Source organism: Rutilus rutilus (assembly GCF_951802725.1).
Source record: "Rutilus rutilus genome assembly, chromosome: 2".
NCBI lineage: Eukaryota > Metazoa > Chordata > Actinopteri > Cypriniformes > Leuciscidae > Rutilus > Rutilus rutilus.
In genome coordinates, this window is record NC_140210.1 from 56,120,710 (window position 1) to 56,143,606 (window position 22,897).

Consider the following 22,897-nt stretch of genomic DNA (forward strand, 5'->3'; position numbering starts at 1 on the left):
ACAACTGAATACGGGAAAAAGTCTGCAAACAGAAATATTTTTCCAAACTGCGTAGGAACCCTGAATAAAATAGAAAAATTCCTTTAATCTCTGATGCAAATGTTTGAATATTGAATGATGTGGAGCTTCTTCTGCTTTGTGTTCAGAACAGACAGGAATTGTAAAGTGACAAAGATATGAAGGAGAGATAAAGATCAGCTGATTTTATTCTGTCACAGATCCAGTGTCCTCACAGCTTCATCTCTGTATCTGATCTAAAATATGGATATCAGTGTCCTGCAGGACTGACAGTGTTTGCATGTTTCCTCAAAACAGACTTTCATTTCCATACAGTGACCAGCGGATCAGACAAACCTTTCTCTGTCAAACTACTGATAGCACGCAATGCACATTTATTAATCAAATGTGGATGTTGTAAAAGTCCCCGGAGTTAAATATAACATCTCTCTGCTTTACTGCTTTTATTTGTGTTTTATGTGTTGTTATGCAGGTATTATGTCATATTATCTCTCTGGTTGTTCTGGAAAGCACTTTGGTCAGCCTAGTGGCTGTTGTGAATGTGCTATATAAGTTGTAGTTCATGAATGCAGAGCTAAAGTTGCTCTCTAAAGACAGTTACAAAATTTTAACGTGTATACAAGCTATAGGAGTGTAAGTTTACTATAAAGTAAGTAGCCTACTGAACTAAAACATTTTTATTTCATACAAAAAAATATTTCACAAAATAATTTGAACTAAAATTGCTATAAAATTACAGACATACAGTATATTTGTATATATTTATTCAGAATTTGAAGCTGATTTCACAAAGATTAAGCTGCTAAAAGGTTTTAAAGCACTGTTTTAAATTCAGTGTCCAATTTCAGAATCATTTTCAGTGTTAAACATTTTGAATTATACCTATTTTTGTGTGTTTTGTACACAAATGAAAGTAATAACCCCAAACTTCCATATTTATGCTGAGCACAATTCAGAAACATCAATTTATTAATATAAACACAACCTCAAAAGCACTGGCTGTGTGTAAAGGCTCTATGAAGGTTTTTTTTTTACAGGCCTCTATTGTAGCTTTATCCTTCATTCATCGAGACTCAGAAGACTGTTGTCTTTAACCAACAAATGCAAACTGAACTGAAACTGATGTGAAAGAATGAATCAGGGGAATGAAAGCACAGAGTAGTCGAGTCCTCTGCTGCTCTCTGGAGGAAATCACACAATAATTCATCTGATCATCTGTGGAAATACTGCCAAAACAGCACACATATACCACAACTGCAGACATGACAAGTGCTTATTAATGAAGAGAAAACTCTAAAATAGAACATGAACATTAACTTGATATTTCAACACTAAGTTTTTAGGTTAAAATGAACATGAATGTATAAATAAAAGAGTGCATTTGAAGTGTTACCACTGGCCAAGGGTTATTATAGTTCCCCAAAACTAAAACCAATGAACAAACATTTTCTGTATTTCAATTAAAATAAACATTATCTGAAATAAAATAGACAAAATCTTATTTTATTTTAGCTAGTTGCCAAAGGCTGAATTTCTCATTTTCATTTAGTTTAACTTGATGTACTAAAATATCTCAAAATAAAACAAAAAAACTTAAACTTAATCAAACAAAAACATAATACTAAAATGTCAAAAATGTAAAATTACTAAAACTTTTAACTAAAATTAAAAGGAAAACTGGAATTATAAAAATAAAAGCAAATTCAAAATATTAATGAAAACTATAATATCTCTATAAAGTCATAATTTTGCAATTTTAAATAATTTAAATTACTTTTCAACTTTTATAAATGATCTTTCACCTCCTTGATGATAAAGTGTCTCAGTAGTTCATTCATTAAACAAACTGACTCTGCAGCCATACACTTTAGATATTATAAATCATACACACAGTCCAAAATTATCTTTACACCAGATCTGAAAGCACTTCTCAGCCTCTTCCACCTTCTTCTTCTCCTCCATCTTATCTTCAGCTGTCTGAGCATCAGTTCTTCTGTAATAAACTCTGACTAGCTCTTCATTAAACTTCTTTGGCAGGAAACTGGACAACTGTCAACACAAGACAAATATCACACTCAATGAGTTTTATAAAGAGACTCAATCATAGAGTAAATGAAGTACACTGCAAACTTCACTGAGCCGAACAAGACAAAGTTTAAGCTCCAGTCTGATTAGTTTACCATTACCAACAGAACATTATAAAGGAATAAATGGCACCCATTTAGAAAGATTATGCAGTGATCTGGAATAAAACAGTTTGAGTGTCATGAGTACCTGATAATCTTTAAGATCTGAAATAAAACAGTTTGAGTGTCACGAATAACTGATAATCTTTAAGATCTGGAATAAAACAGTTTGAGTGTCATAAGTACCTGATAATCTTTAATGGTTGAAGCTTGGTTGGGATTCCTCTTGCTGTAGAAATAAACGGATTCAATGGGGTTTTTGTCCTTCATGCCGTGATCCAGATCAACCACCTGAGCTTGTGAGAACATGAGATTCACTAAACAATTCTGTTTTATTTCAGTGTAAAAACATGCATCTTAGTCACTAAACACATGCAATCTGGTTTAAGTATGTAAATCAGCTCTGAAATAAGATATAACTTACATAAACTGGTAATTCTACGATGTTCAGAGAAACAGTCGGGTCAGTGGGTTTGTACTTCTGCACTGCAGCTTTCCATGATTTCATCAGAATTTCCTGAATTTTCTGATTTGAGAGGGTTTGTTAGTTTTATAGGGTTAATAAAACAGTAAATCAGTGTTTTTCAGTTTCTGTTCAACCTCTGACTTGTGTTCCTCAGTCAGACGAGCTTCTCCCACAAACTTTGGCAGTTTTCTCCTGACGATCTTGTTCAGGATGTTTCTGGATTCCTGCAGGTTTTCAGCAGTGGAGGACGAGATCTGCTCAAATATCTCATCTGACACAACAAAAGATTCATTATGATACATGTTATTTCACATGTCCTGAGACACACAACCACATGTTTCATAAGAGAATATGTTTATCCTGATTATGGTAATCCGGTATATCTTTAGCTCTTTTAGCTTTGAGTTTACATGTTTTTCACCTGTTCTTTGAGCTGACCTGTGAGTTTGCTGTATTCCTCTGCTGTCTTTATGGCTTCAGAAATCTTCAGCATATCTTCAGGTTTGTCTTTATGAAGATCACGATCAGCTAGTACGAGCGCTTCTGCAAACCTAACACATTTGAGTTAGTGTTTCCAACATGTAAGAAGAATAAGTCATGCAGCAGATTAAATATTGTGAAATCTCATATTCACTGAAAAACAGAGAGACTCACATCTCTTCAATGATGTTGCAGATCTTGTGCTGGTAGGCCTGGCGATGGAGAGTGTATCGAGTGCGAAACATGTCATAAACATTATCTGCCTCCTGTTAGACATACAAACACCAGAGTCACAGATCCAGTTCCCATAATGCAGTGTTCACATTCAACAGCTAATGTCACTTCTGAAGTTTTAAGCAGAGAATATAAATATAAAACAGAGTAGATGAATCTTGAATATACTCAAAACGTCATATATTCAGTATGTGTGTGTCTTTGATTAGTACTCATAGTGTGTGATAATTGAATCATGCACCTTGTCTCTGAAGCAGATGTGATTTCTCCCGTTCACTTTACAGACTCGAGCGAACTTCAGCAGACGCTGATGGTCAAAGCTGTTTCGAATGCCGAGGTGATGACAGTCTCTGAGAAATAAATGTTAAATATAAATATAAAAAAAGATATGTCAATGAGAGGATAATTTGGCTCAAAGTTATAATAGATTCTACATCATAGTACCATCTGTGCAAAATGCCTAATAATATGTACCGTGCGAAATAGTCCCATTTGTCCACATCAATGCCGTTCTGTTTGTTTGCCACAATCTCATACAGGAAGGATTTGTCTTCCGCTCTGCCCTCGTATGTCCACTGAAAAGAGAAGCAAAGGCTGTTTCACTTCAACATTTTCCACTACATTTAAGTTACTAAGTTTTATTAACACAGCTAGAGTAACAGCACGTACTTCAGCAACTGAATCTTTTGCCCCTTCGATTAACTCTTTAATGAAGGTGACGTCTTTATCATCCAGTCCGTGCTCCTTCAACACATTCTCATTCTCAGTCTTCAAACTCTTCACAATGTCATCAAACATCAGCACTGACATCTGCTCATGCTGCAGTAAAGACACAAAGACAGATGAGATCCTAAATACATATATTACAGAAACCAACCGCTCCGAGTGTGTGTGAGCAATGTGTTCATTCACACCTTCCACTTCTTAGGGACGTCATCAGGCAAGCCTAAGAAGAAAAAAAAATACAATGTGGATTGTAAGTCATGTTATGCACATTAACAAACTCTTTCAATTTCCCAGACATACATGGCTTGAGTTCTCCATGTCCAAATGTAACAGTAACATGAGTAAGAAATGTGCATGTCCACAGACACTTACCTCTTATTTTTTTCATTGTTTTTGCTTTAGGAATAACCAGACCATCAAATACATGGGAAAATGGACCATGACCTAAAAAATAAAGAGAAACTGGATAATTCTAGGTATGGTAATCCTAAATCAATGTTCGATTTGACAAGGGTTTGGGTGAGTTAAGACTCCGTGACAAATACAAAAAACACAACACAAAACACTGAATAGTGGATTATTTTCACTTTCCATGTGCATTAGTGCTACTCACCCAAGTCGTGACACAGTCCAGCGATCTGAACACACAGGAAATCCTGTTTGGTGATTTTGAGCTCTGGCTGATTGTCATGAAGAGTCTTGACCAGACACCCAGCTAAAAACGCCACTCTAACACACACACACACACACACACACACACACATACACACACAACACCACAGTTTATACCAAGAACACTGAATAGCAAAAATATTTGTATTTGTTTCCTTGCATGCCATGTAAAAACATCAACAACATCAGAGAACGTCTCAGTTACGTATGTAACCCTCGTTCCCTGAGTGGGAACGGAGACGTTACATCAGTGACGACGAAATGGGGGTTTTGCATAGAAAGCATATCACCTTCGAGATATAGAAAATGAGCCAATGACAATGCCTTGGGTCTGTGGGTTTTGGATGTGTAACTCCGCCCCACCTTGTGGGTATATTAGGAAGTACGCCGGTTCTCGCTGAGGAGCCAAGACTGAACTGAACACTTTCGTGGTCACTACGAGTTACGTCAGTGACGACGAAATGGGGGTTCCCAGTCTAATCACGCCACCTCTCGGCTGTCTTCCAGTGCCCTGCGTAAGTCTGAGATCCCAGGGTCTGTGCAAGAAGGCTCACTGGGGGAAACGCATACTTGCGTAGGCCCTGCGGCCAGCTGTGCGCCAGTGCATCCGTGCCGAGCGTGCCCTCGGTCAGGGAATAGAACAGGTCGCAGTGGGACGAGTCATGGGAGGCAAAAAGATCTACCTGATCGTCCCCCGAACTGATCCCAAATCAGCTGAACCGACCGGGGATGGAGTCTCCATTCTCCGGGGAGAGGCCGAAGTGAGAGCTCGTCGGCTGCACAGTTCAGGTCTCCCGGAATATAAATGGCTCGAAGCAACCTCAGATGCTTCTGACTCCATAGGAGGAGGTGGCGGGTGAGTTGCGACATACGGCGGGAGCGTAGATCACCTTGTCTGTTGATGTACGCTACTGTCACAGGATTGTCTGACCGGACTAGTACGTGCTGACCCCTGAGCAACGCATGGAAGCGGGGCAGGGCGAGACATACAGCCAGCAACTCGAGGCAATTGACATGCCAAAGACGCTGGGGTCCTTTCCAGAAGCCCGTGGTAGCATGTCCATTGCACATGGCACCCCAGCCCGTGGTGGAGGCACCTGTCGATACAACAACATGCCTGGAAACTCGTTCTAAGGGCACTCCGGCCCGTAGAAAGCTGAGGTTCGTCCACGGGGTGAAGGTCTGACGGCAGGCCGGAGTCACTGGGACTCGGAGTGTGCCGTGTTGCCATGCCCACCTCAGGATTCGATTGCAAAGCCAGTGCTGAAGCGGTCTCATAATGAGCAATCCGATTGGCGTTGCTGCGGCTGCGGATGCCATATGCCCCAGGAGCCTCTGAAATAGTTTCAGTGGAACCGCACTCTTGCCCTAGAATTGGCGGAGGCAAGTCAGCAGTGCGCCCTCGCTCGTAAGCTGCGCGCACATGGCGACCGAGTCGGTTTCCATACCGAGAAAAGAGATCCTCTGCACGGGGGAGAGTTTGCTCTTCTCCCAGTTGACCCGAAGGCCCAGACGAGCTAGGTGCCGGAGCACTAGGTCCATGTGTTTGCAAACCTTGTCTTGAGAAGTGAGATAGGATCAGCCAGTCGTCGAGATAGTTCAGGATGCGAACCCTGTGTTCCCGTAGAGGAACAAGGGCTGCCTCGACGACCTTCGTGAAGACGCGAGGAGACAGGGCTAGCCCGAATGGGAGAACCGCATACTGGTATGCCTGCCCCTCGATAGCAGAAGGAACAGTCTGTGTCAAGGTAGAATGGAGACATGGAAGTAGGCGTCCTTCAGGTCGATCGCTGCAAACCAATCCTGTGGCCGCACACATTCGAAAAATCTTGAAAGGCAGCCTGTGAAGGTAGCGGTTCAAGATGCGCAGATCGAGGATTGGCTGTAACCCACCGGATTTCTTCGGGACAATGAAGTGGGGCTGTAGAACCCGGACCTCATTTCGGCTGGAGGGACGGTCTCGATCGCTCCCTTGGCCAGTAGGGTAGCAACCTCCGCTCTCATGATGGGGCATTGCCACTGACCATAGTGAAGCGGACTCCCCTGAAGCGGCTTCCTCTATGGAGGTGGAGGCTGCTGCTGGGACTATGTGGGAGGGGCGGGAGCCGCAGGAGGGCGCCCTCGGCGGCGAGCAGACTGAGGAACCTGTGCCGATGGCTGGGTGGAGGCAGTAGCGGGCCGTGGGGGCAGGATGTGCTTTATTGCCTCAGTCTACTTCTGGGCGGTTGAGAATTGTTGGGTGAAGTCCTCAACCGCACCGCCGAAGAGGCCGGCCTGGGATATGGGGGTGTCGAGGAACCGGGTCCGCTCAGCATCCCGCATATCGGCCAGGTTCAGCCACAGGTGTCTCTCCTGGACCACGTTAGTGGCCATCACCTGACCCTGGGAGCGTGCGGTCACTTTCGTTGCTCAGAGGGCGAGGTCAGTTGTGGCACGCAGCTCATCGAAGAGCCCTGGGTCAGTCCTACCCTCGTGCATGTCCCTGAGCATCTGGGCCTGGTAGACCTGCAGAGTGGCCATGGCATGCAGTGAGGCAGCTGCCTGTCCCGCGGCTCTGTAGGATTTCGCCACAAGAGTGGACGAAAAAATACAGGCTTTGGAAGGGTGCTTAAGGTCACCGCGAGAAGAAGCGCTCTGAGGGTACAGTTGCATTGCAACAGAATGTTCGACTGGGGGAACCCCATTGGCAGCGTCCCCGTCGAGGGGAGGAAAGGCAGAGAAGTCAGATGAGCGATCGCGGGAAGACAGTGGTGCCTTCCAGGACCTTGAGACCTCCTCATGCACGTCCGGGAAGAATGGCATTGGGGTTGGACGCTGGCATTGACCAGCGGCCGCACCCAAAAACAAATCATCCAACCGCGAGCGCTGAGGACAGGGTGGAGGGTTTCATTCTAACCCAATGCTCGCAGCGGCCCGGGAAAGCATGACCGTCAGCTCGGGATCAGAGTCGGGCAATGCTGGCATGCCCGAGGGCTGCAGCACAGCCAAATCTTCACTTCCCGAGGACTCATGCCCACCTTGTGATGCTGCAATCGACATAGCATCTTCTTCTGGAGCGCCGAAAGAAATGTGCCGAAAGGATCGCTCCGAAGAGGGACCAGTGCGCTCAGTCAGAGCGCTCACGGGTTGCAATACTGGAGAGGGGGATGTGGGCCGAGGATGAATCGTCGGCGTATTAGTCCACACCGTCACCCTCAGGTCACCCTGGCCACCAGCCGAAGTACGACCTCCAGAGGAGACCGTAGATCGGGGTGTGGATGAGGGGACTCTACCTCGTGAAAGGTCACTGAGTCTCGACTGTAATGTTGCGATGGTCATGTTCCCGCAGTCCCACAAACGCTGCCTTGGCATGATCAATGGCCAAACACGCAAGACAGCGATTGTGCCTATCAGAGTCAGAAACTTGTAACAATCCGCCCTCAAATATTCTTTTTGAACAGCAGTGTTACTATAAACGCACAAGGAGATTCTTTGGAATGAATACAATAATGGCGAATATCACCAAAGCTTCAATACTGTCACCTACATCAATGCTTTCTCTAACATATAAATTAGCACGAGCAGATGTATGATAGTGAATAAGTCACACAGCATAAAAGATAACAATAATATTCAGACGGCGCTGAACACCATAAACATAAAACACACAAAACCGCTCAATTGAATGACGCGCTGAGCGCAGTATATTATAATGAAACAATTATCCCGTGCACTCACCACCTTCAAACACCCCGTACAGGAAAAATAAGTAAAACAAATGTCCGGGTTGCCTCATGAGCTCGCTACCGTCTTTCCAACCGGGAAACGTTTAGTCCATAAGTCCATGGGAATGATCCTCGATCGGAACGAGACAAAAAAGTAATCCACACACACACCAAAAAAGGAAAAAATTAGTCCGTGAGAATAATCCGTTTGCCAGAGATGTGTACACGAGTGAAAAATCCAGGTGGTTGAATAATTTTCCGTCCTCTCTCCACCATTAAAGCAGTCTCTTAAAGTAACGTTTGAAAATGCTATCAAACCATAAGGAACAAGCTTTAAATATTATAGCTGCAGCAAACATTGCCGGCGCCATGAATTCAAACACACCTCTTCCCCTTTCTGATTCACCCTCCATTCATAAGCTTAGGCACGCCTTCATAGTAAGTGCGGGCGGCCGAGCCTTAAAGAGACATCCCCTCTCACCAACATACATAGTGGAAGCTAAGCATATCACACAGGAATACACAGGAGTATCATTCATCATACATAAACATTATGTGAACCAATATAATACCTCCTGAGCAATCGTAATCATTTCTGTTTTCAAAGGAACACTTAAATTAATGTGACAGTGTCACAAACTGTTTGACCGCAACCAGAAGTGTACGGGCGAGGCATCTTTAAAAAGACGTGCCGCGTGCAAACTCTTTTTGTGAGAGGAAAACTCTGCGGATGTTGAAGCGCACAGGGAGAACACACTCACTGGCAAATCACTGCACAGATCAGCAGGCAATGTGAACTCGCTGAAATCGCCGTCACTCCAACACCGGAGAGTCGCTCGTCTCAAAGAGTGCTGAGAAAGAGGATGAAAAACTCAGGAATGGCTTGTGGAGTGAAGAAATGATCTTGGCTCCGAAGCGAAAACATACTGCGCTATGCCGGCGTACTTCCTTATATACCCACGAGGTGGGGTGGAGTGCAAAACCTGCAGACCCAAGGCCATTGGCTCGTTTTCTATATCTCGAAGGTGAAATGCTTTTTATGCGAAACCCCCATTTCGTCGTCACTGACGTAACTCGTAGTGACCACGAAAGGGAACTGTGAACATTTAAATGTAGTAAAATTATTTAAATATTAACTTTAAATCTCTCAAATTATTAATTTAAACATAATTACTTAATCTAAAAAATTTGATCAGAATATAATAATATTTCACCCAAGTGAGTGTTCAAAGCGATTGTGAGAAGCTCCCGGATACACCAGATATGTTCCTCCAAGTTGTTTGATGTGTCGGAGTCTCTGAAACTGAGGTGTATCTGTGATCTTCACCAGCAGGGGGTGCAGCGCAATGTGACCATGAATGGGGTCGTTGAAGATCTACAGGATAACAACGCACCAGTTCATCTCACTAACATTCGATGCATTTCATGACTTAACATAAGCAGAAATGTTAAATGAGTAGTTAGTTTACCTTCATTTGTTCTTTTGAAAAGTCTAAGGAGTATTTCTTCAGAATGTCTTGCAATTCATCCATAATAATCTCCCATGACTGTTGTTTCTCAGGCTCTGGAAAAGCATGACATTTTATATCCTCAGTGTAAAATCGCTTCAGTTACTAACATACTGTAACCTTGATTCCCTGAGATGACGGGAATGAGCATTGCATCAGTGTTTTCTGGCGCTTATGGGGAAAGCTCCCGTTTTTCTTAGAATACTGAAGCCTGATTGGTTCATGTCTTTGCACCTGCACAGACAAATGGCTTTTCTTCCCGCCAAAATGGACGGGGTCAACTGCCTATTTGAGTTGCTTTAAAAGCCATTTTAGTCATAATTTTTCGGCCGAGCAGCGGCAGCGTTGACTCTCGTCGGCTCAGTAGCACAGCAAGCTACACAATGCTCGTTCCCGTTATCGTTCCCTAGTTACGTTAGTAACTGGAAATTTTCCTTACAATACGATTCACTCACATTGCATCAATGTTTTCTGATGCTTATGAGGAATGTACTGCAAAACGCTGTGTTACTAGTATATAGTGCAGAACGGAAGGCCGTCCTGCAAGTCCGTATCCCGGGGTGCTTGATGCCAAAGGCCCCATGGCAGGCTCCTAGAGAGATAGGGACTTAAAATACGTCCTATAAGAGGAGCTTTGGGTCTTTTACGAGACTGTGTTGGGGCCAGGAGGTTAAACCTCCTCTGAGAAATCTGACCACCAGGTCGTATTTCCCAACTGACTTGCCAGCAATAGGAACAGTACCAGTACCAGCCAAACACACTGCCTCCAATGCCCAGAACTGAACAGGGGGTTGGGAGGTGAACACACGCTCGCATTGGGCGGGACTCAGCCTCCTCCTCTTCATGCCCAAAATATCAGGGCTGCTTGAGCTGCTCAGGATCCAGCTCTAGCCTAGGGCGGGGTCCCTAATTCCTGGGAAATAGGTAGTGCTTAGCTGAGTGGAAGTGCTGCTTCACCTTGTTTTGCCTTTTCCTGGGGCTGACCCAGTGCGCGGGCTGTGTGGGTGAATCGACACACACGGGCGCTGGACCGAACATGAGCTTGCTGCAGTTCCCACTGCTCAGTCCCGGTGGCTCCGCTGTTTCTTCCGTCTCGGCTTGAGAGGGGAAGATCATTTGGAGAGTGTGCGAGGCATGATTGATCGCTCTCTTGAAAGAAAGTGATCCTTGGGCACAACAGGGCGAGACTCATGCTCTGGCAGTGAGAGCTGCTGGTCTCTGTGGGAACGGCCATGGCGATGCCCTCTGTGTGCTCATCCGGGGGTACAGGGAAGCCACACTTGTGGCATGACATTTTGCAACAAACATCGCTTGAATCTGCTCTTTTAGATGAGAAAATTTGCTCTTTGAAAATCCATTTGTCTGTGAAGTTACACAGACGTGAACCAATCAGGCTTCATTATTCTGAGAAAACCTATGTTCTCCCCATAAGCATCAGAAAACACTGATGCAGTGCAAGTGTACCGTATCGAAAGGGAAATATATTGTAAACACAATAAAACATTTCAGCAATGCATTTATAGTGGATGTGTATGGCCAAGACTTTCCAGAAAAGTGCAGCTTATATTTGTGTTCATTTTAGCGCTAATATAAATGTTTCCATACAAACAATGAGCAGTAAAGTTTTCTCATTTAATATTTTACCGGTGGGACTATTTTTAGGAAGTAGTTCAAGCGGTTCAAGTTCTGGCAATGCCTTTCTGACATAATTCCTGTAGGTGTCTTTCTTTAAACAGCTTTCTTTCTATCCTCGTTAAATCTTTGTATTCACTGTATTTCTTGTCATCTCATGTCAAGTCAAGTTACGGTCCAAAGAAACAAATATTTGTATTAACTAAACTCATTATACTTGAAAGATAATCTTGTGCTGAACTTCTTTTCCCCTGGTTTGTAAATCATATGTAAACAGATGAATTTTACTCTAAGCACAAATATAGGAGCAGGAGATAGATGTATCACATGAACTAGTAAATGATATACACATTATCATGACAGTGAGTTGTGTACATGTCTTTCCTTACCTTCAATTTCTTCATATGACTTTTTTAGATCTTGAAGATTTTTCCTGAGATCAGAGAGAGTTTTTTTGTGTTTTTGCATCTTCTCTTTTGTCTTCTTGTTGTGGGTTGTTAAAAGCTCAGATGAGAAGGCAATAAAGATCTGTAGAACTTCTTACAGATTTTATAGATCCAGAAGCTCAACCCACTGGAATACATGAGGAAAGTTGTCATTAAACTATAAGGGTGTGTCTCAGACAAACATTGAACTGTAGTGAAGGGGAATGAGTCAGATCAGAGCGACTGCTGCTGGAAACACATTCAGGAAGTGCCGATCACACAATGTTTACTGTACAGTTCTTGTAAATGTATTTGTCTTAAAACTTTGGTAGGGGAGCCTATTTAAGCCCTGTTAAGTTTTAACACCTTTTCTGGGCCGGCAGAATTAAATTACAGCCTTTGAAGGAGTGATCCAGCTCTCAGATTTAATCAAAAATATCTTATATTTTGTGTTCCGAAGATGAACGAAAGTATTACGGGGTTGGAACAACATATAGGTGAGTAATTACTGACAGAATTTTCATTTTTGAGTGAACTAACCCTTTAACAAGTTAACAAGACACACCTGGGCAACAGGAAACAAACACAGCCATTGCCATAGGACACAATGAACACGGAAACAATGAGAACAGAGAACACTTAAAAGTCCTTAAGAAAGGCAAACAGAAGACAGGAATCATGACTTTAACAAATATATGCAAATGGTTAGGTCATGCAAAAATACAGCATTTAAGTCACTCTTTACTCCCCTCATGCCATTTCATTTCTGTATAACAAAAATCTGTATACAGTCAAATATTAGTGAAGCTTCAGAAGTGATCAGTTGATCAGTGAATAGATCTCAATATCGCTAAATCAGAAATTGATATATTAAACTCTAAAATACTGAAGGGTTGGGGTCAGAATCCCTTGCCTCTGCCCTGGACCTTAAATCTAGGGACGTACTCTGCTGGGGTGTTGCCACCAACAATGCCCAGCGATACAAATATATAATATACAATTAAATGTACTTAAATCTATTTTAAGCCCTAATTGGAACTTCGTAAAATATAGTTGTTGTTTTTTTGTTTTTACTGTTTTTTTTTAACAGTGATTTTATTAGTATTGTACTAAAATGCAATTTCCGGTTCATACAGATCAGGTTTTTAAAACATAAATAAATATTATGAATTATCTAATAATTTCATACTAATTAACCCTTGACTGCATCTAATATTTATATTAATTTCAATAATAAAGTCTTACCTTCACTTTTCTCATACAACTTTTTTACATAAAGAATTTTCTCTCTGTATTTTCAGTTGTCAGGTCCAGATATCTTCTCTTTTGCTCAATGATCTGCTGTCGTCTTGCTCATGTGTCGAGGAGGACGGTAATGAAGACCTGTAGAAATGTGGAGAGATTTTATAGATTCAGAGACTCAACCCACTAGACTAGGTTATCATGTATCAGCCCAATCCTCATGCTGATTCTGCCTGCACTCATAGTTACAGATACAACACTAGACTAGGTTCTAGTTACAGATACAACAATAGACTAGGTTATAGTTACAGATACAACACTAAACTAGGTTATAGTTACAGATACAACACTAGACTAGGTTCTAGTTACAGATACAACACCAGAATAGGTTCTAGTTGCAGATACAACACCAGAATAGGTTCTAGTTGCAGATACAACACTAGACTACGTTATCATAAGCCCAATCCTCATGCTGATTCTGCCTGCAGTCATAGTTACAGATACAACAGGGACACACATCACTGTACGTTTTGTCCACAGAGGTCTGAAACAAAATTATGTGTTGTCTCTTGCCATATGTAAAAGGTGTTTGTATTTTTAGATCAGTTTTAAAAGGCAATGTTTTGCTTTCTAGTGAATTTTTATTTCGAATGTTGTTGAACTTTATCAATGAAACATGTTCAAATTTGTCTAATTTCTTCACTATAATAAGCAGAGGATATAGCCAGAGTTAGTCTTTCTTTCTTTTAAAAACACATCTAAAAGATATCCTGCCATCAGGAGCAACCTATTCCTTATAACAGGCCTTTAGTGCCTATATCGTGCATCATAGAGCTCAGAACATGTCTTTCAATTATATTTAGACTAATATTTCTAGTCATAATTTACATTTGCACTAAAAACACAGATAGCAAGCCACCATCGAACCAATGTTAAATCGATGTTAACATGTCAATGTTAATTGCATTGAATCAACATCACATTTGCACTTGCAATTAATGTTGAAAAATGGTGAAATTTCAACTAAACATCAATGGTAGTGGCATTGAGTCAATGTTACAATGTGATGTTGGTTCAACATCATGCTTGCACTCTCAGAAAATTAAACAACTACAACGGACTTACAACCACAAAGTCTGAAATCAACTGCAAGTAAAAGACAATAAATCTCTAAATATCTCCACAGAAGTTCTAAAATAAAATAATAATGCTTGTAGTCACCATTATGATGATCTGTGTTTGCTTTAGTTGGGCTCTTGACCCTTGACCAATTAACATTAGTTTTTCTCGTTTATAAAACACATTTGTTATGGCAAGAAAAAGCTAAGAGGAAGTTTATTAGGTGTTTTTGGTTGTTGTGGTGATGTCAAAATCATCATAGATTTGTCTGATTCACTAATTCACCCTCCTTGTGTATAATCTTGGATTATATGATAGTATATATTGATCATAGTATCTCTGTGAAAATACAGTATGATTCTACATCCAGAATAAAAAAATATATATGTTCATAGTATCTGTTTGCTGTTGGAGTTCTTGCTATAGTTTCACAGTGGTGGTAATGTAACACATTTGATACAAGATTAAACTCTGAATGAGATCAGTGAATGAAGAGACTTTATGATGATTATGTCATCATCTGTCTGTGTGTGATAACAAAAGTAACTTGCAAAAACAGTTAAAGACATCAGAGAAATAAACTGATGTTAAAAAGTCAAGGGTCAAGAGTTCAACTAAAGCAAACACTTAAATAATCAACAATCAAACCAAACGTTTTCAATTAAATGTCAACATCTAAAATTCTGTTATTTCACAATAATAACTTCTGTAGAAGTATGACAGAAATTAAGTCAAACTGGTCAGTAATAAGTGTAATAATGTGTAATGGCTGGAAGCAGGAATGGACAGAGTAAAAAACGGCCATGGATTTTCCTCCAAATAGGCCCCACCACAACTACAAACATATCGCATTTATAGCAAATAACATCATAAAACATACGGAGACTGAGGTTTATTATCATATGAACTAAACTACATAAAAAAAGAGCAGATAAGTCTCAGTATAACATCTTTCAATTAATATTAAACCAAATTACTTTTAGATAACATATTCTTATACATATTCTTATAACACTTTCAATGTTATGGAAAGCAAACACATTGTTTCAACATGAATATTAAAGTCCAACTGAAATAAAAATGGACCCTATTTACTTTGTTAGCACATATTACTAGTCTTGTGGTGAACAATTAATCTGTGCGAGTTAAAACACAGAAAACATTTTTTTGCCTTCGTAATCTTTAATCAAAATCTGAAAATGCCCCTCCCTCTGCATTGGAGGACCTTCTCTGATGACGTAGGTTTGACGGCTTGGTTTGGGAAACGCTTAACCACTCCCCTCAAATCGTTAGTCTGTAAAGAGCGAGAGATGGAGAGGAGGAGCGCTGGAGTAAAACCCTGCCCTCTGTTCAATATTCCTTTTCACTGGGAAATACGTCACAGCACTGGAGAAAAGTCGTTTGCAATTTCCGGTTCACGCGGACTTTAAAGTCACCAAGCAGGAGAACAGGAGATGACAAGGAACAAGCAATTAGGGTCAACAGTTCACGGAGTGAGCAAAATAATTATGAGAGAGCCATGCGAGTCAGCCCTAAAACCATATAATCAAATGTAGTAGTGTCATGAAAATCAAGTTGTGTGAGTCAGAAATGGTCTCGATAGATGACAGCGAGACCACCCCCTTTACCATGCAGGCGTGGTCTAGATAAGTACTTATATCCATCCGGCTTGTGTAGATTTAACCGCAGAAAATCATTAGGAACTTGCCAAGTTTCAGTGAGAAGAAAATGTTATGTTTGTTGTCGTTGATAAATCCATTGAGATAAGAGGCTTTATCGGAGATAGATCGACAGTTCAGAACAGCAAAGTGACGATGTGAGGGATTCAAAGGTGAGGTAGGCCTGGATGATAGTAAGACCCGATGCATGGAAGAACATCAGGCTTGGACCAGAGGATACTCATGGAGACTCGGTGAGCGATGTATATAGACGGTTTCAACGGCAACAACATAAACCAGGGGTGCCCAACCCTGCTCCTGCCGATCGACTGTCCTGCACAGTTCATCTCCAACCCTAATCAAAGACACCTGCCTTTAATTTTCAAGTGATCCTGAAGATGTTAATTGGTTGCTTCAGGTGTGTTTGATTAGGGTTGGAGATAAACTGTGCAGGACAGTCGATAGGCAGAAGCAAGGTTGGGCACCCCTGACATAAACAAACGTTAGTGCGCATGCACGCTTTTGTGCGCTGCATAGTGATGGACAAAGGGTTGGTGGTGTGTGCAAGAGACCCATGGCTGGCAGCAAGCCCTGATGGTATAATTGATGACAAGCTGCTAGAAGTAAAATGCCCTATCACACTCAGTGCTTGCACATCCCTTAATGATGCACACACTGCCACAAACCAAGACATCAGAGTGGAGGGGGGGCAGTACATTGTGAACCCAAAAGGCCCCAGAGGTTACTACAGGCAGATACAGTTAGGGATGCACTGTCTTGGGCTGAAAACATTCTGTCTTGTTATTTGGACCCCAGTACAGCACCTGGAACTTGATGTGCCTTATGACAATGCTTTTGTCTCCACATATATGCAAAGGCTACGTACTTTAAACACATGCTGCCAAAAGTTGTGGATGAATTTGTAGAGGGAAGACTGCAGTTGAGTGACAGCTCCATGAAAATTGTCTCAAAAGCAGCTCAATAGTGCTGATCTGAAATCAGTTTTACAAGAAAAAGAGTGTTTTTTTTCTTAAAGCATAGGTTGTTCCTGCCTTTTTGAGCACCAAGCTTTTTCACTGTTTACATCAAATACATAAATACATTAAAAACGGAAATCGTAGTCTAAAGTACTTTATTCATCAGTCAATAAATCAGTTAATCAATAGTTGTTGGTGTTCATTACTGAATATATCATTTCATTTATAATTGCAATCCATTTGAAACATTGTGATACAAGTTCAACACTACAAATATCATAATGCATGTGTTTGGTATTTTAATATATTTAATAAAAAAAATAAAAAAAGTAATCCCGTAGGTTAAAGTATCAAATTAAAGGGTTTGTTCACCCAAAAATGAAAATTCTGTCATTCATTTATCTCCCTCATTTTGTTCCAAACCTCACAGCAAAAACTCCAGTGTTAAATTAACACTCCTGGGAGTGTATATGAGTCCACACTCAAGAGTGTAAAGTGTTAAAATATGAGTGTTAAATTAACACTCAAGAGTGTTAAAGTTAATGAGATAATTAAGTGATTAATTTAGTGACGATTGAGCATTATTGAAGACACCTGATGTTAACAAGCAGAATCACTGAAGGAGAAAATCACAAATTGTAAGTCACCATTATGGTGATCAGTGTTTGCTTTAGTTGGGCTCTTGACCCTTATATGTTTACTTTAAATTTTGCTTGTCTGCTGTTATTAATTTATAACAGTCAGATGAACAAAGAGACAATGTGGTCTGATGGTGTTGGTTATGTTTTGACATAATCATGCTGTGATCTGAAAAACGAAACTTATTGAGATAGTTTGGTTTAACTTGTTAGCAGCAACTCTGTGATTCTGCAGCATATGATTTTCAGTATTTTTCATATAATCCAAAATATTTAATAAACATTGTTCTGATCAAAACACTTTCAAATGAATTTATTTAGAAACACATACATCAATAATCAGCCTGTGAATCTCAACAATGGTGACAATAATAAAGCATGTTGCAGTGGGTGCCACCAATAACAACTAATTAATGGCTCCCATCATGCATTGCGGTATGAATAAATTATGATCTGAATTGTCTATGTAATTTACATGAAGATATTTTTGATGAAATCCGAGAGCTTTCTGTCCCTCCATTGACAGCCTAAGTAATTAAAAAAAGCTTAATTTGTGTTCTGAAGATGAATAAAGGTCTGGCAGGTTTGGAACGACATGAGGGTTTTTAGGTGAACTATCCCTTTAAGTTGTGGTTAAGTCCTGCTTTATTTTGGTACTGCACAGTGCTGCACAAACAATTAATATTGTATCTATTGTGCAAAGACTGTTATCATTTCTCCGTTTGACCATACTGACTGGCAGGGTGTTCCGCAGAATTCTGAATGACTTCAGTTTTCCTATGGCCCTTTCCACGTGGATTCTCACTTGGGACAATTTTCTATAGATAGTGTCACCTCTAATCCTGTCAGTTGTTTTCTTCCCTTTGTAGATGCTGGTACATGAAGACGAACACATTTGGTGGCAAAATATGCAGGAAAATTGAAGCCTCGATCAGCCATTACATGGTCTCCTTGTTCAAGAAGGTCAAATAACCCAGATTTTTTGTTATAACCTTGTCACTAGCACGACCACCCCAGACGTTTGATAAAAATGTAAAGGCTCCTGTTGGACTAATACCAACAAGGAACTTCACAGTATTATGTGATTTGTACTAGTGGGAGCATGTGACTGCCTGTGTTTGCAGACTAGTTGGCCTCTCAATGAACACTTCAGTACAGTCTATTATACATTTAACTTGTTGGAAACCTGTAGTCTTGAAGAGGGTGGGGAGATTTCTTCTGATATCTTTCCTGGATGGCCACCGGAAAAGGCATTGTAACTCTTTAGCCATCAAATCGAGCCATTCATGAAAGATGTTTGAGACAGTTCCACAACTCACTCTGAAGCGAAAAGCGAGGTCTTGATGAGTTAAGCCTAGACGAAGCTTCATCAGGACCACAAGAAACTGCTCGGAAAGGGTAAGTATGGTTGATGATGCGTTCCATATTGTTGTCAGGTAAGTGAGGAGGGTGAAAAACACAGAAGCAGATGGTAGACCAGTGTAAAAATGAGTGTGCGTCTCATAATTTAAAATTAAATCAGACACACTGGAAAATGTGAAACATCAGTGCAATTCATTCAAAATATATATTTACACTGGTCCAATGGAAAATTGTGATTTTCAGTTTATACCTTCTGGTTTCGCCCTCTATCACTGAAAAAGTGTTACGCCCTCTATCACTGGAAAAAATTATACTTTGGATTAACCTAAAACAATTGATGTAATTTTGTTACAGCTAATTTTTTTAGGTTTTCTCAAATTGTATTTATGATTTAGGTAAAACCATAAATTTTGATTTAATGTCAAACCAAAATTTTATTTTTTTCCAACTCAACGTTTTACCTTAACCCCAAAGTACACAGCAAAAACTCCAGTGTTAAATTAGCACTCCAGCGTGTTAAAGTTAATGAGATAATTAAGTGATTAATTTAGTGATTATTGAGCATTATTGAAGACACCTGATGTTAACAAGCAGAATCACTGAAGGAGAAAATCATAAATTGTAAGCCACCGTTATGGTGATGGGTGTTTGCTTTAGTTGGGCTCTTGAGCCTTATATTTTTACTTTAAATTTTGTTTGGCTGTTGTATCTGAGTTATAACTGACAGATGAACAAAGAAAAAAAGTGATCTGGTGGTGTTGGTTATATTATGACAATCATCATTTGAACTTGATCACTGAACTCATTGAGACCCTTATTTCTGATGTAGATTTATGTTGTTGATCACAGAATAACTGATTCTGCATAAATATCCAGAATTTTAGATATAATACAAAGGATTTCTTGTTGTTTTGGAAAAAAAAAAAAAATCTGTCTTTTAGGCACACACAGACATCAAGGTTCAGTCAATGCATCTCAACAATGGTGACAAGCAAAATATTCAATTAGGAAAAGTAAATTACATAGACAATTCAGATCATAATTTATTCATACCGCAATGCATGATGGGAGCCATTAATGAGTTGTGATTGGTGGCAGCCACTGCAACATGCTTTATTATTGTCACCATTGTTGAGATTCACAGGCTGATTATTGATGTCTGTGTTTCTAAAGAAATTCATTTGAAAGTCTTTTGATCAGAACAATGTTTATTAAATATTTTGGATTATAAGTAAAGTACTGATAATCATATGCTGTAGAATCACAAAGCTGCTGCTAACAAGATAAACCAAACTATCTCAATAAGTTTCATTTTTCAGATCACAGCATGATTATGTCAACACTATCAGATCACACTTTACTTTATTCATTTAACTGTTATAAATCAATAACAGCAGACAAACAACAGTAAAATCTAAAGTAAACATATAAGGGTCAAGAGCCCAACTAATGCAAACACTGATCACCATAATGGTGGCTTACAATTTGTGATTTTCTCCTTCAGTGATTCTGCTTGTTAACATCAGGTGTCTTCAATAATGCTCAATCATCACTAAATCAATCACTTAATTATGTCATTAACTTTAACACTCCTGAGTGTTAATTTAACACTGGAGTTTTTGCTGTGTACTTTGGGTTAAGGTAAAACTTAAAATTTTGGTTTGACATTATTCAAAATTTATGGTTTTAACTAAATCATAAATACAATTTGAGAAAATCTATGAAAATCTATAATTTTTTTTAAGTTAATACAAAGTATCATTTTGTTATGTGAACCATCAATGGTGTTTTTATGAGCGAAAACTGATGGAACATAATCTGGATGGCATGGGTCCACTGATGGCGCACCTAAAATAGCTAGTTGCTTATCATGGGTTTCTTACCTGTAACAAAGTGAGTGCTACAGATCCTCGAATTCTTGCCTGGCTACCAAGCCTCTCTTCGCACAGCGGTGATCCATGCTCGCCGTCTCCCTTTGTTTTTAGGAAACCGATTTTTTTTTATTGTTTTTATTGTTACATTTTTACAACCTGAGCCCAACTTCAGTCTACTCATCACCTTAATTTTAACTGTGTTTGTAGTCGGCGCCATAATTATTACCGATAAACAAACACAGACCGGAAGTTAACTTTGGGCCAACGCGTAACCCTGGCAACGCGCGTGCGTCCGATGAAACCGCCTATACCATGGACAATGGAGAATTCCTAGTCTATGGCAGTTTTCAAACATCAGAGAATCAAGATGCTGACGGCAGTTCCCTTGGTTGAGCCAGTGAATATCCAATTACCATTACGGATTATTTCCAAAAAACGGAAATAAACTGTGAAAATGTTGCTAGAGGCATGTTTGTACCGTCGGAGCAATGCCAATAACTGGCGAAAACCATGTTAGCCAGACCCCGTGCATCACATCATCAACAAAAAAAAGCAAAGTAAGAGGGAGACAACACAAGATAGCAAGCATTAAACAAACAGCGCAACTGATGGAGAGAACAGAAACTCACCCACTGATGAGGCGAAAGTGGTGGAAGATGCAGAAGGGTAGAGAGCCGATGGCAAAACTATCATGTAGAAAAGATTGCTGTGTCACGTTACACATTTGCATGTTACGTCCAGAGATGTACTATTTATTGTGATGGTCTATCAGAAGAGCTGTGTGGTCTTTAAGTGTTTCTCCCCGTGTTTGCTCTTTGGCTCCTCCTACCCTCAGCTGCACCTGCTTATCAGTCCAGAGCCAGACAGCAGAAGAGCTTGAGAAACAGAGTTTGAGAAACATTTTTTCCAGAGCGCTGTCTGTGTCCTGTGTCTGCAGTTTAATATTGTGTTGTTGAACATGAGAACTGCTTAACTGTCCACTCTGTGGTATTGTATTTATTACTTGTATTTAATTATCCCAAGTGTCTCCAACATTTACCCTTGCAGTTTAAGGCCTTGTTCACACTTGTTTGAAAATGCATCTTTTTTTCTCCGTTTTGGCCTTCCGTCCACACTGAGACAGCGTTATTATTAATGAAAACGAAGCTTTTTGAAAACGCCGTTTTCGTGTTTTAGTGTGGACTGTGAAACTGGTGGTATTTAAAAACGATGACGTAAATTTAGTCATGTGATGCATATTGTACCAATAGATATTCAAGTTTATACCAATATTGTGCCTGTTATGTGCTATTCACTTTCACACTGTTGCTAAAAATATTCTACATTGCACACTCTTCATATCACAGTCCTGCAAAGATGACAGAATTTACTCACATTTGCTGTCCTGTGGCAATACTACATGAGAGCAGTCGCGTTTTAGACCAAACGACTGCGTGTGACCTGAACCACATCAGTGAATGCTGAGATATTTTACTAAATAAAATTATCCTGTCAGAAGAATTGCGTGATAACTTCATTATTTATTTTTCCATCTGAATCTTATCAGTGATCTTCTGTGGGGTTCAACACATGCACAGTAAGGTGAATTTAGCCTTAAAACGCTAGTGTGGACGGAGAGCGTTTATAAACGAAAACACCGTTTTCAAATGTATCCGGATTAATGTAGACGTAGCCTGAGTGTGTTGGGTCCGTCTTATACCCCTAGACTCGCGCGGGACGTAACAAATTGGGGAATGAGTTCAGGAGAGGGCAAGGCCAAAATAACAAACAAAAAGCAATCTGAATGGGGAATTTTAACGTCTGACTAAACTACCAAAGAAAAAAAAAAGATTTGTACACTAGCTCCCTTCCTGTCCCCAAAATGGAGAAAACAATAACTAAATAAAAGTAATAATACAATACCACAGAGTGGACAGTTAAGCAGTTCTCCTGTTCAACAACACAATATTAGACTGCAGAGACAGGACACAGACAGC

General features: G+C 40.3%; 2 protein-coding genes across 4 annotated transcripts in view; both read right to left on the reverse strand.

The window, feature by feature from the left end:
- The window catches only part of LOC311286415 (uncharacterized protein), a 120,286-nt gene that overhangs the window by 54,303 nt on the left and 43,086 nt on the right, over nucleotides 1-22,897 (reverse strand). The gene's annotated exons all lie outside the window — the stretch shown is intronic.
- Nucleotides 740-21,755, reverse strand: LOC311286374 (deoxynucleoside triphosphate triphosphohydrolase SAMHD1-like). Of its 3 annotated transcripts, none has more exons than XM_084402574.1 (17): nucleotides 21,551-21,755; nucleotides 13,297-13,434; nucleotides 12,016-12,199; nucleotides 9,956-10,050; nucleotides 9,701-9,861; nucleotides 4,724-4,839; nucleotides 4,483-4,554; nucleotides 4,299-4,330; nucleotides 4,054-4,203; nucleotides 3,859-3,959; nucleotides 3,626-3,734; nucleotides 3,325-3,416; nucleotides 3,109-3,221; nucleotides 2,805-2,941; nucleotides 2,629-2,721; nucleotides 2,391-2,495; nucleotides 740-2,067 (listed from the first exon to the last, which is right to left on the reverse strand). In XM_084402574.1, exons 3-17 carry the CDS (start codon nucleotides 12,092-12,094, stop codon nucleotides 1,900-1,902), a joined length of 1,623 nt encoding a protein of 540 aa, XP_084258700.1. In that variant the 5' UTR covers nucleotides 12,095-12,199; nucleotides 13,297-13,434; nucleotides 21,551-21,755; the 3' UTR covers nucleotides 740-1,899. The 3 variants fall into 3 exon arrangements, 2 of the variants coding, with proteins under 2 accessions (XP_084258700.1, XP_084258699.1); XM_084402573.1 differs by having other exon boundaries at nucleotides 741-2,067; nucleotides 2,629-2,730; XR_014626547.1 differs by having other exon boundaries at nucleotides 1,930-2,067; nucleotides 2,391-2,500; nucleotides 2,629-2,730.

Bases quoted from the DNA above. Each gene is read 5' to 3' on its own strand.
- LOC311286374 (XM_084402573.1), bottom strand. From the start codon at position 12,094: ATGCAAAAACACAAAAAAACTCTCTCTGATCTCAGGAAAAATCTTCAA. The intron at 3,960-4,053 runs GTACGTGCTGTT...TTCTCTTTTCAG, and splicing joins CAAAAGATTCAGTTGCTGAA to TGGACATACGAGGGCAGAGC. The intron at 3,735-3,858 runs GTACATATTATT...TTTATTTCTCAG, and splicing joins AAATGGGACTATTTCGCACG to AGACTGTCATCACCTCGGCA.